At 40.6% G+C, this 13002-nt stretch overlaps 1 protein-coding gene across 1 annotated transcript in view; it reads left to right on the plus strand.

Annotated features, from left to right (window-relative positions):
- Nucleotides 1–298: 298 nt before the first annotated feature.
- RORA (RAR related orphan receptor A) overlaps nucleotides 299–13002 on the plus strand; it is a 67102-nt gene continuing 54398 nt past the window's right edge. The window contains exon 1 of the mRNA XM_023761254.1: nucleotides 299–362. Within this exon, the coding sequence (XP_023617022.1) occupies nucleotides 314–362 (49 nt within the window). The 5' untranslated portion in view covers nucleotides 299–313. The remainder of the gene's footprint in view (nucleotides 363–13002) is intronic.

The raw sequence follows: 13002 nt of genomic DNA on the forward strand, positions 1-13002 counted from the left end.
CCAGGAGATGAGTGACATTTATAAACCCTTTCAAATACCTGGCCTGAGTCCAAGGACAATTCATTTTCTTTAAGTGTTTGAATGGTTGTTCAAAGGGGGGTGTTGACTTTCTCAGCAACAATAATAACACAAGCTGACATTCAGTGAATCTTCTTTACATGCCAGGCACTTGGCTAAACAGTCAAAGTGCATGGTCACATTTAACTTTTAGCAACTCTGTAAGTAGAACTGTTGTTATCTCCCTTTTACAGGTGAGGGGAACCAAGAATCAGGGAGGTTAAAGTGACTTCAAGATCACACAGCAGTGGCAATCATGATTGAGCCCCTCAACCATGTCTCCACAGCTGTGCGGTATACCACTTGTAAGCATGTGTATTTCTCAGATGTTCGATTCATTGTTTGGACATTAATTCACAGGCTAAAGGAAAGTGTGTGGTGACACGCATGCTCAGGTTAGGAGGCCCACATGTGAGAGGACAAAGTGAGAGTTGGATCCAGGCCCAAGGCATACTATGAGAATGCTTCATCCAATACTGAGTGCCATGTTTCTGTTCAGGTCACACGTAGGCCGTTGTTACCTGTGTGTGTACTTGTATTGGCACAAATTTTCCAGTGACCACTAAGAATGAACCGCAGTGAACTAGAGCCTGTATCCTCTGATAAACAATGTCCATGATGTAGCCACACAGGAAAAGCCATGTTTTGAACCTCATTCTCATCTCATCCCATAGTTCAATGAGGGAGTCGGTTTCTGAGTAGTCTCTTTTGGGTGTACAATAAGAGCTGTCATTTACTGAGAGTCCCCTATCCCCTGTACTATCTCATTTTGTTTTAGAATACCATGAGGTGAGGTTATTGGTAATATCTCTGTGCTACCCATGAAGAAACTGAGGTTCAAGGAAATTTTTTCTAAGATCTACATAAGTGGCAGACAGGAATCCTAAGTGGTTTTGACCACTGCAGTAGTTGATAATATATACATATGGGTTAAAATATCCTAAGTTTCCCTAATCAATCTCACAAGATAGACTTCATGTTGAAGTCAAGTGAGATATCTTCCAGTTAAGAGCCTGTTTAATATCCTCTTTCCATCAATATAAATGCACACTTCAGCCAAAACCAAAAAGTGGAATCCCACGTGGAAAACTGCAGGTGTATCTAGTTAGACAAAGAAGCATACTAGTAAAAGGCTAGGCAGTTGTCTGGCACTCCTAATATTTGCATAATCAGGATCTTGGACATGGTAGATGCTAAGCAAATATTTGTGGTTTGCTTTAGTAACAGGCATTTTTGTCTGAATACTTGAATATTCACCTCATTTTGGTTTTGCTTTGGTAGACTGACTCTGCTCACTTTGGGAGCATTTCAACTTCTACAGATATCGTTTTGGGTTGACATTTATTTTCCTCCTGTTTTGTCTGACCCTTTTATAAGTGCATTGGCCCTAGCCAGGTAGCTGAGTTGATTAAAGTATCATCTCGATATGCCAAGGTTGTGGTTCAATCCCCAGTCAGGGCACATATAAGATCAACCAATGAATGCATAAATAAGTGGAACAACAAAGCCATGTCTGTTTCTCTCCCTCTCTCTCTCTCTCTCTCTCTCTCTCTCTCTCTCTCTTCCCCCCCCCCTTCTTCCTCCTTTCCTTCCTCCGTCCCTTTGTGTGTGTGTACGTGTGTCTCCCTCCCTCTCTCTCTCTCAAATCAATAAAATTTTTAATTGCATTGGTATTTTACAATTTGGAATCTATTACATTATGGAAGGGCATCCAAAACCTTGGGAACAATCTTGTGTTTAAAACATCTTCTTCAAGTTTTCCTGGATCTACAACACTGGGTAAAATTCTTGCATTCATTTCAAAGCAAAGAGTTTAACTTTTTCTTATCATAACAACTATAATTATGTCTCAATTATTTATAATTAGTGTGTATTTTCTAATACTAAAAAACAACATAAAACTCACCATGTATAGAAAGACAGTTTAAAACATCATGTGTGTGCTCATGTGTGTATGTGTGTGTATACAGAGGTGTACTTTGCTAAAGCCTTGATTATCTTCTGGAGTAAAGGCTGTGAATACTTTTTTTCCTTTATACTTTTCTATATTGTTTAAATTTTGTTCAGTAAGCCTGTGTAACTTTTAAATAGAAAACAATTTTTAGCCTAAAATTACAGCTAAATATTAGCAGCTGCTGCTAAGGGCAGATTGACAGATTGCCCAAGCAGCCACATTAGAGGGAGGATCACCACTTGAATATAGTTGTTAAGCATAAACATAACAAAAATGGAATGGCAGCTCAGTTCTGTGTTAATAAACTGTCAAGGGTGTGACAGGGGCAAGCTGACCCTGGTTATATCACATGAATTTGACTATTTCAGAAAGCACTCTTGAAAACAAAAATAAACAAAACAAAAAGAAGCAATTAAAAAAGAAAAAAAAATAGAAAGCCACCCTTGTTACTCCCTGTTTTTTTCAAATCATTTTTTATTTTTCAATTACAACTGATATACAATATTATATTAGTTTCAAGTAACACCCCAGTGATTAGACATTACATAACTTACTAAATGATCATCCCAATAAATCTTGTACCCGTATGACACCATACATTGTTATTTGAATATTATTGACTATATTCCTATGCTGTACTTTACATTCCTGTGACTATTCTGTAACTACTAATTTGTATTTTTCAATCCTTTCACCTTTTTCACCCATCTCCCAAACTCCCCTCCCATTTGGCAATCATCAAAATGTTCTCTGTGTTTATAAGTATGTTTCTGATCTGCTTGTTTGTTCATTTGGTTTTTTAGATTCAATTGTTGATAGATATGTATTTACTGCCATTTTATTGTTTACATTTTTATCTTTTTTTCTTCTTCTTAAGGAAAACCCTTTAACATTGCATGTAATGCTAGTTTGGTGGTAATTAACTCCTTCAGCTTTTTCTTGTCTGGGAAGCTCTTTATATGTCCTTCAATTCTAAATGATAGCTTTGCTGGGTAGAGTAAACTTGGTTGTAGGTCCTTGTTTTTCATCATTTTGAATATTTCTTGCCACTCCCTTCTGGCCTGCAAAGTTTCTGTTGAGAAATCAGCTGACAATCTTATGGGAGCTCCCTTGTAGGTGACTAACTGCTTTTCTCTTGCTGCTTTTAAGATTCTCTCTTTGTCTTTAACCTTTGGCATTTTAATTATGATGAGTCTTGGTATGGGTCCCTTTGGGTTCATCTTGTTTGGGATTCTGCATTTTCTAGACTTATATGTCTATTTCCTTCACCAGGTTAGGTAAGTTTTGTGTCATTATTTTTTCAAATAAGTTTGCAAGTTCTTGCTCTCTTCTCTTTCTGGCACACCCAGGATGTAAATGTTGGTACACTTGAAGTTATCCCAGAAATAACTATCCTCATTTTTAAAATTATTTGTTCTATTTTTTTTTTGTTCTGATTGGGTATTTTTTGCTTCCTTACATTCCAAATTACTGACTTGATTCTCGACTTCATTTTCTCTACTGTTGATTCCCTGTAAATTATTCTTCATTTCAGTCAGTGTATCTTTCGTTTCTGACTGCTTCTTTTTTATGGTTTCCATGTCCTTTTTTATGCTGTAGAAGTGCTCACTAAGTTCCTTGAGCATCTTTATAATTATTGTTTTGAACTCTGTATCTGTTAGAGTGCTTGCCTCTAATTCATTTATTTCTTGTTCTTTCACTTTGAAATTGTTTCTTTGTCTCCTCATTTTGGCTGCTCCCCTATGTTTGTTTCTGTGTACTAGGTAAAGCTGCTATGTCTCCTGGGTTTGATAGAGTGGCATAATATAATAGGTGTCCTATAGGGACAATGGCTCAGCCTCCCCATTCACCTGAATTGGGCACTCCAGGTATGTTCTCCTCCCACCCCCATCATGTGGACAGTGTACACCTTCCTATTGTAGTTGAGCCTTGATTGCTATTGACAAGCCAATAGGAGGGATTTATCCCCAGGCTGATTGGTTGTGAGGACTGGCTGTGACCACCATGGAAGACCAGCTGTGCAGGGGCCCATCCCACAAAGTAGGACTTAATTTCAGTGGGCTCTGGTGCCAGCTGAGTTCACCCCTTGAGTATGTCACTTATGGAGATTGTTAGGTGGTACTTGGACATGGTCTGAAACTGTCCACTGGGTGTGCTGGCTCTTGAGCCTCCCAGGAGGTGAAGGACAAGGTCAGCCACCACCTATGTTCTGCCCAGGGATATCAGCATGAGCTACAAAGCTATCTGCAGATGGCTGATACTTTTGCTGGGCTTTGAAGCACCCAGGAGAGGCCAAACTACAAACGATGGCTAACTGCTGCTAATGCCAGGTCTGTGGCCACTTAGTGAGAGGTACAGGGCATGCTAAGACCAGATGCTGCTTTTTTAAAGAGATTTTAGGAAAATCTGAAGCATGAGCCACTGGAAACAGCTGGGTAGGATGGGGTCTCAGGAAATCACCAGGGTGGGATGAACAGTGTGAGCCTGGTTGATAGAGACTCAAATATGGTGCCCACCTGCTGGTTCTGTAGGGGAGGTCTCAGAAAAGGAACAGTGACCTCTTCCAGCACTTTTGTCTTGGAGAAAGCTGCCCCTCCAGCTCTCGTGTTGATGCCAGACAATTCAGTTCCTCCCCATATATCGCTGGTATCTTTGTGGCTGCTGCCCCAGCACTGGATCTCAGAGGGAGTGAGTCCAAGTAAGTTGGTGCATGGGCCCTTCAAGAGGAACTGCCTGGGACTCCAGAAGCCCTCCATCTAACTCAGCCACAATCCCTACTGGATTTTACAACCAGAATTTAAGGGGAATTATCTCTCTGGCACTGGAACCCTGGACTGGTGGGCCTGGTGTGGGGCTGAGACTCCTCACTCCTCAGGGGACCTCCGCAGCCAAGATATCCCTCCTGACTTTTATCTGCCACATGTGGGTGTGGGAACAGACTGTTCCATGTCTCCAGCCCTCCTGCCAATCTTCATGTGGCTTCTTCTTTATATCCTTAGTTGTAGGACTTCTGTTCAGCTAGATTTCAGGTGGTTCTTGATGGTTGTGCTGTAGTTTAGTTGTAATCTTGATGTCCTCAGTGTTTTTCAAAGTGACATACATTTTAACATATAACCAGACTACATTCTGTGGCTGGATGATAATTTTCAACCTAAACTGCCTGAAGAAGTCAGTCAAATTCTCTAGAGTGATTGAAATTTAATGCAGCCTCATAGGGAACAGAATAAATACTTGTTCTGATAAATCTTTTTGCTTTGCCCAATATAGAATACAAATGGTTAGTTGACATGGTCCAAAAATGAACTAAAACTACAAATTCAAATTATTCACAAACTGCTTGTTATAACTCAAGTAGCTTCCTTCAGAAAAAGCAACTATAGTAATTTTTGACTATGTATAATAAAGAAAACAAAAAGTAGCCAGAATTTAGAAAGGATACATATTTGGCTTGGAATATTTGGGGGGGGGGAGGAGCATAAAATTTGTTTAAGTCATATTAAATCAATTTGCCATTCCTTACAACATATGTACGTGATGACATTGAGAAAAGATCAAGAAACTTTCTCCAACTGAACACGCTTTGGACAATTACCAAAGACCATAATGCAAATAACAGAAAGGTGATTGTCTTACTCTCTGGATGATTAGTCACCATTTGCACCTTCCTAATCCAGCACTACTTTACCTAGGATGAATCTATCTGCTTGTAACCTCTTCTATCAGGGAATATCTGAGAACTTGGGAAGTAAGCAGATAGGCCTTTGGCTGCCAAAACAGAGTCCCAAAGTTCAAGCTTGTGCCCTTGACTCAGAGGAAATCCCTGTAGACCCAATGTATCCTACTTAAAATGGTTTTTACACAGGTCCTCTGACAAATTTGGTTATCTGGTTAGGTTCCAAGCACATGGCTAATTCTAAGATGAAATATTAGTTATAAATAAGAGGCCCTCATTAGATCGGGCATATGACTACAGATGGAACTCATAAAAGGGAACAAAACTATTTAAAAAATCAACATAATGGACATTTAGTTTGGGGGCAAAATGTCATCTAAATCTTAGAAGGCCCTCAGAGTATTACAGCATATATAATAATCTTGTGCTTTTGGGGTAAATTTCTGATAAATTTTGAAATATTTTATAATAACACTTCATCATCAGGAAAGTCAATTACGTTCAAAATGCTCTCAGAGAAAAAATAAATGTCATGATTTTAGAAATATTTCATAAAACATACTTACAATACTACCTCCTTTGTTTTGATGTGCTTGCTTGGATAAAACTTGAGCTATTTGAAAATTCAGCTATCCCAAATTACTTACTAAGGCTCTAATCGGCTCAGATTCCTGCTCTTTGCTCTGGTGATACTCTAAAAACATAATGCTCACAAAGGTTTCTGAAGTTAGGAGAATTTACTTCATCGAATTTGTTGAGAGAACTATCTAGAAAATAACTTATATTTGTTTCCAATTTGCAGGATGTTTCTTTTGTAGCCCTAGGCAATGGTGCTCCTGATGAACCTCAGGCCTGACAGACTAGAGGAGGGAGGACAGAATTTCCTGTTTATCCTCCCATCCCAGAATTTGTAACAGTTGACTCTGGAAATTTAAACTCAAGCAAGGCTGAGCTTATATCTCATTACATAACAGTACAAAGTAACTTAGCCAAAACACACTGTTCACTACCCTGGCCCCTCCGGTCACGTAATCATGACCTCTGTGGTTCCTGCTCCTTCCAAGTGAAGGCCAAACCATATGTCATCTTACACATCCTCTTCTAGGCCAGAAAGCCCCTGCTCTCTAGTTCCGAGGTAACTGTAACAGTTGAGGTCTTAAGAAAGTGAGTTAATTTTACAGAGCATTAATGCAGATTCTTCCAAAGCAACTTGAAGTTCAACCTTCACAGAATCTGAGTACTAGGCAAAAAGAATACAGGTAGTAGAAAATTGTTGCTGCCAGCAAGAGTAGGAGAACTTTCTTTAGAGTAATAGAGAATAACACATATCCAGTGACAGTGGGATAAATCAGAGAGTAAGAGTTCGCTATTTAAAGAATATTTATTGGGTACATATTGCAGTTCAAGCATTTGGAGAGATTCAAACATTTGGGGAGATTCAAACATTTGGGGATGATGCAGAAATATATGCTCCAATAAATCTCTCCCTTGTCATTTATCATTGAATTGGGGAGAACAAACAAATGTTCCTGGAGGGAAAGGGGGTAGGCAATATATTAACAAAAGGAAGATAAGGAAGTTCAAACTGGATACATGAATGGTGAAGGGCAGCATCTATTGTCATTTGCAAGGTTTCTTCATTTTAGAAGGCTCTGAGGAGGAAGTGGGGTTTGACTTAAAGATGGGGTATCCAGTGGAACCTGAAATGATGAGAAAGGGGAAGCCATGAACTTTCAGCTTAGAGGACCCCATTTGTGCCCAGTGGATTCATGGGATGCTGACTTTGGCTGCTGACACACATTCATGTTCGCCTATCACACCTTCCCAGAAGTGTGGGGAGCAGTCAATGGCAACATCGTCACCTGCAGAGCAAGCAGACCTGAGAAGATAGCCTGGACACTCAAAGCAGGAAAAACATTCCCCTAAAATATTTAGATGAGTAATATAAAACTTATTTTCAGACAACGGCCTTCTCTACTTTTTCATGATCTGCTCATAAAAGAGAGGGGGCATGGGAGGAGAGAAACGATTTAAATTCAGAAGTTGTCGCTTAGGCCAGATTTTCCTCCTCCCTGTTTCTATTTATGGAACTATCCACAGCACCTTCAGTTTTGAGAGTAGATTTCATTTGGGGGTGGATAGGGAGCAGCAAGCCCCTCATCCACAATTGAGTGGGTCTATATGGAAAGAGAGCTTGACATCAAGATGAGAGAGACTCACACACATAGGGTGCATCCTGTTTTTTTCCTAAGCACAGACTTGAAATGCCAGGCACCCCCAAAGCTTTCATTACAGATACATGAACTCCCTCTGCTGTCTGTTCTTCATTAGGAAGTAGAGGGCCACGGTTTCAAGTAGAAGAGATTCGTGTAACAGAAAGAAGTAGCAGAAAATAGGTCAACAAAGTTGTGACTTCCACAGATGGCTGTTTCGAGATGTGTAAGCTGTGGTTCCACAATCACAGATTCACTTATGAGTATCAGGAGTAAAGGCCGGAAGTGGAAAGATATTTTCTGGGCAGGTGGGAGTGGGGAAGAGGGAGAAGTCGCTTATCATTCTTCTTTCAAATAACTACCACTTAAAGCATCTGTTAAAAGTTTCCTTAAAGTCATTGTGCTCAAAATATGACAGTATTTCTTAGAAAGGAAGTAGAAAAAAATTTCAAGCAATATGAGTGTCCTCCCTACCATCACTGTCCTTCTCTTTCCACCTGTGACTATAATTTCTTTTTCCCTTATTGACCCCATTTCTGCTTCACTATCGCAACATGGTGCAATCACTTCGTGTTTCAAACAGTAACCTAACACCAAACAGAATTTTAACATAGCCACGGAGTCTTTTGAACAAGGCTGTGTTGGCAATTATGACACAGGGTAGACGTTGGCAAGCGCTTTCGGAATAATTACAGGGTTCCTCCAGTAGTACAGTATAAATAATTGCTGGTTTAAAAGCATTATTGTGAGCAGCCATTTATACTCAAATTTATATTTGCTCCTTGAAACCAATATACGTCAAGAGTGCCTCGCTCCCGCCCCCACATCCCCACATTGAGATCTCAGGGGCTTTGGAACCTTTTGATGCTATTACACTTTTCACTTAGCAAAGCAACTGCAAGGCACGTCTGGCTATATAGTCAATAAGGGTAAGAGTAATGCATTTAATAAATGGGCATGAAGGAAGTAATGAAACTATTCCAGCTCTGGCCACCCGGTGTGCTCCCAGGGTACTGGTGTCCAGAAAGGCCATCTTGGTACAGAGAGAAGCTGAGAACTGCAGTGGTATCACTTTTGCCTGGCAAGTAGGGCATGCCGAAGAAGCTTATCACCTCCGCTTTGGCTTGTGATGGTGTGGCTGTGGGGCACAGAGGACCGAGACACAGGAAACGCGTGGAGATAATGCAGCTCTAAAATAGCCACAGAGACTTATTGAAACATAGATTTTCCTCTCTGTGGAGATTTTCATGTTAGCCTATGGCACATTAAAAATGGACAGGTGTGTCCGAAAAACAGGGTGGGAGGGGCGAAGAAAGACTAGTGATGGGGGCAGCTGATTGGGAAGGGCTCCCCTCTCCCGTGAATGCTGAATAGAGGCCCTTCTTTTCCAAGCAGGTGACTGTGACCGTGTGTGTCATCTCCTTGTCTTTCTGTCGATCCTGGTGGCTTCTCTTACCCGGTATGAGAACTCCCCCGGGGATTTTCACATCCTGAATGTTTCTCACCAAAGTAGCTAGTGTTCTAGGATAATGTGTTTTTTTGTTTCAACTGCTGTTCCTGGTTTCTGCTCTCGAAACCCCTCTTAAGCCATATTTTCCATGATTGTTCAGTGCTGGCTTTGGTATTTAAATAAGCCTTTCAATGGGTCATTAGCTCTGTAATTAATTCCAGCTATTTTTAAATGGTGCCTTGGTTATTAAAGAGCTGCCATATTCTCAACAGCCTTGTCTTTCTTGGAGCATCCCTAAGCATTAGCTGATTTTTTTTTTTTAGTGCCAAAAATATTGTAATCTTTTTTCTCCTTTCAAAAATATTCCTCATTGATCGGAAGAGTCAAACTTTTGAATGAGGGCAGGAAATGTTTAACTATTACACTTCCGTATGATAGTCTTGGGCTTTTATTCTTCTTTCAGATAATCTCAACAAATAACCATCAAGGATGTCCTGTAGGCCAAGTGCCCTGCCCTATATGTATTTACTTACATTTTCAAAATCAATATTGGCAAATCAACATGAGCTCCAGAGCTAGAATTAGAGCCCAGACCACTTGACTCAGCCCATTCTTTCCATTTCTTTGTGCTTTTTTATATAATATTAACTTAGCTGTCAGGCTCTGTGACACTAGCAGAGGCTTACCAATTCTACTATTAGAACCAGCAAGCCTGGCCCCACACCCTTGGCAGATGTCAAAATCAATTTCAGCACAGTGCATCTCAACCAGCATCCCACACATCCACTAGCAACCCATCTGAATTAGGAAATGAGCTGACACCCACTTGCTACCTTGACCTTATAAATAATCCCAGGATAAAGCAGTAATTTCTGGTTCAGAAAAGCAGATGGAGATTAACTTTGATTGTTGAGTATTATCTGAGATCAAGTCAAAATACCAATAGCTCATATAATAATAGCAATAGCGGCTACCATTGTGTGCCAGGCACTGAGCTAGTTGCTTAGATGTACTCTTGCATTTGAGCCTCATAACACCCTGTGGAATAGTTACTCTTATCTCCATGGTACAGATTAGAAAATCATAGACTGAAGAGGTTAAATAACTTGCCCATGATCTCTGAGCTAATAAGTGGCCTACTTAACATTTAGGCTCCCATCTGTCTATCTCTAAAGCTACTCCTGACATCTAACAGCACACACAGGGCGCCCATGTGAGGACTACTTTTGGGCTAGCCCTTGATGTCAGAAGAGTAGTTACCATTTTTCTCTCCATGAGCGTGTCCCTTCCCCCTCCCCCAGCTCCCATGGCCATTTTTTCCTAATCCTGTGAATTTCTTTGGCATCTTTGGGTTGTAGGTTCTCATAAAAGTAGTTCAAAAAAGAATGCTTGCCCCCACTGATTTTATTATTTGTTTGTTTCATTTTATGATAAATTAGGAGTCCTTTAAGTTATTTTGGTTCTTGCCGCAGAGTTTCCATACTAGAAGAAAAACTTGTTTAGGGCTGTCTAGGATAGCTTTAACAACCCTTTCATTCCCTCTAGGGCAGTGGTTCTCAACCTTCCTAATGCCGTAACCCTTTAATACAGTTCCTCATGTTGTGGTGACCCCCAACCATAAAATTATTTTCGTTGCTACTTCATAACTGTAATTTTGCTACTGTTATGAATCGTAATGTAAATATCTGATATGCAGGATGTATTTAGGCGACCCCTGTGAAAGGGTCATTCGACCCCCAAAGGGGTCGAGACCCACAGGTTGAGAACCGCTGCTCTAGGGTGATAGGGATTAACTAGTACATGCTAGAAGCAGGTGATAGGATCCTCTAACCCACTTCTTTGGAGCACCTGCTGTATGTCAGTCACTGATCTAGGCACTGGGGATAGAGATTGAGAAAGACAGGCCCCTGCTCCATAGATGTTCCATTCTAAACATGTGGAGAGGGCTGATAGTTACGTAGCATTCCAGCAAGTTAAGCTTCTGTAGCTCTAGATATGTCTGAAGTGCACGTGGCTAGGACTGAGACTGGGGGAAATGTCAAGTGAACACAGGTTCATTCTAGGGTAATCTTCCTCCGTGGCTCTCCCATCATTTTTCTGATCTGCTGGGACCTCTCTTCGCCCTTAGTTGCCCAGCATTTTGTCTGTGATGCCAAAGTGTACTGCCTCTCCTAATGTGAACCATGAACTATACCACTTCCTGTCCTCAAGATCAGCCCGCCCCCCCTGCAGCTGCCAAGGCGTCAGCCAGCCACCCTAATAAACTAATCTCTGCCCACTCCTCTCAAGTGAGTGATTTCTGTTGACCCTGGTTCTACTGTTCCATCTGTGAAATGGGAGAGTTGGTATGTTGGGAAGATGGCAGGAGAATGAGCGGATGTGGATGGTGGCCGCTCCTGGGTTTCACCCCAGCTAGGGAATCTCAAAACAATCACTTTACCTCCCAGAGCCTCAGTTACTTTAAAAAAAAAAAAAGGAGGGGTCTGATTGGGTCATCTCAGAGGTCCTTAAGGGTCAGAAATCTGTGATTTGAAAGGGTCATTTAGCTCTTTAGAGCATCCTAAACCAAACAAAAGCTATGATTGTCTAAAGCTAAGGAGCTTCGGAGGAAGAAGTCCAGCAAGGCTCATTGCAAGGCAATAGATCTTTCAACTTCCCTTCCTGGGGAGAACTAGTGTGGGCAATGGACTCGCATTGCGATTGCTTATGAAATGAAAAAATGACTCTTCCTACGCCCAAATTGTGTTTAATATCTTAAGCCTTCAAAATAGCAGGTTTTAACTGTCAGCCACATCTGCTGACAAGGATGTGGGTAACTCAGCAGAGACCAGAATGAGCCAAAGCATCCAAATCATTTTCTTGTGTAAGTGACCAGCTTCTACTTCTTGTTATCTGTCATTTTACTCCACATTGAGGTCAGAGTGGTAAAGCCATTATGCAGTATACATTTCCTTTTGCTTAAAAGACATGAGATGATCAAGACAACAGGCTAGGGCACTGAATCACTCTCACCAGCCATTTCCAAATGCTGAAAGTAAATATGCATAGATCTCTTCTGCCTGGGTATATTAATGTGTTGCATATTCCCTGCAGAGCTCTAGTTATTGCTTAAGTTATTTCACTTATGGAATCATGTGAAATCTCCTTGCAGAAATCTAAAAGATGAAAAGGGACTGCTTACTGCATAGCTGTCTTGTCTGCCTCTAAAGGTGTTGCCTGAGTGTGACAAAGAGCAAGTGGTCCACACAATGAATCTTTTGCACAATCTAAATTAGCAGAAAGAGCAGCAAAGCCAGCATAGTTCTGCAAAACGCTTCTTTTGTTTTCTCTAAGTGTGGTCATGATTTCACACAAACGAAAACTTATTTTTATAAGCCTGTATTTGGTGTAATTTGAGGTGTGAATTCAGCCATTCATTGCTTGAAGTTTTATTATTTCAGAATTAAGGTAGCATTATTTAGACTTCTTCATCTCCTTTGAGTCACATTTTCATTTTTTTCCGACTGCCCTTGAAGAAAACAAACAACATTAAGAAAGATTAATTTTTTCCCAATGAAAGCTTATTGTATGGTGACAATAGTTTTCATCTCTTTAATGTATAAGGGGACGGATTGATCATTGATAACATTTCTGTTGATATTTTCCAGATATCATT

Source organism: Myotis lucifugus, unplaced genomic scaffold (genome assembly GCF_000147115.1).
Source record: "Myotis lucifugus unplaced genomic scaffold, Myoluc2.0 scaffold_204, whole genome shotgun sequence".
NCBI classification, from domain to species: Eukaryota; Metazoa; Chordata; class Mammalia; order Chiroptera; family Vespertilionidae; genus Myotis; species Myotis lucifugus.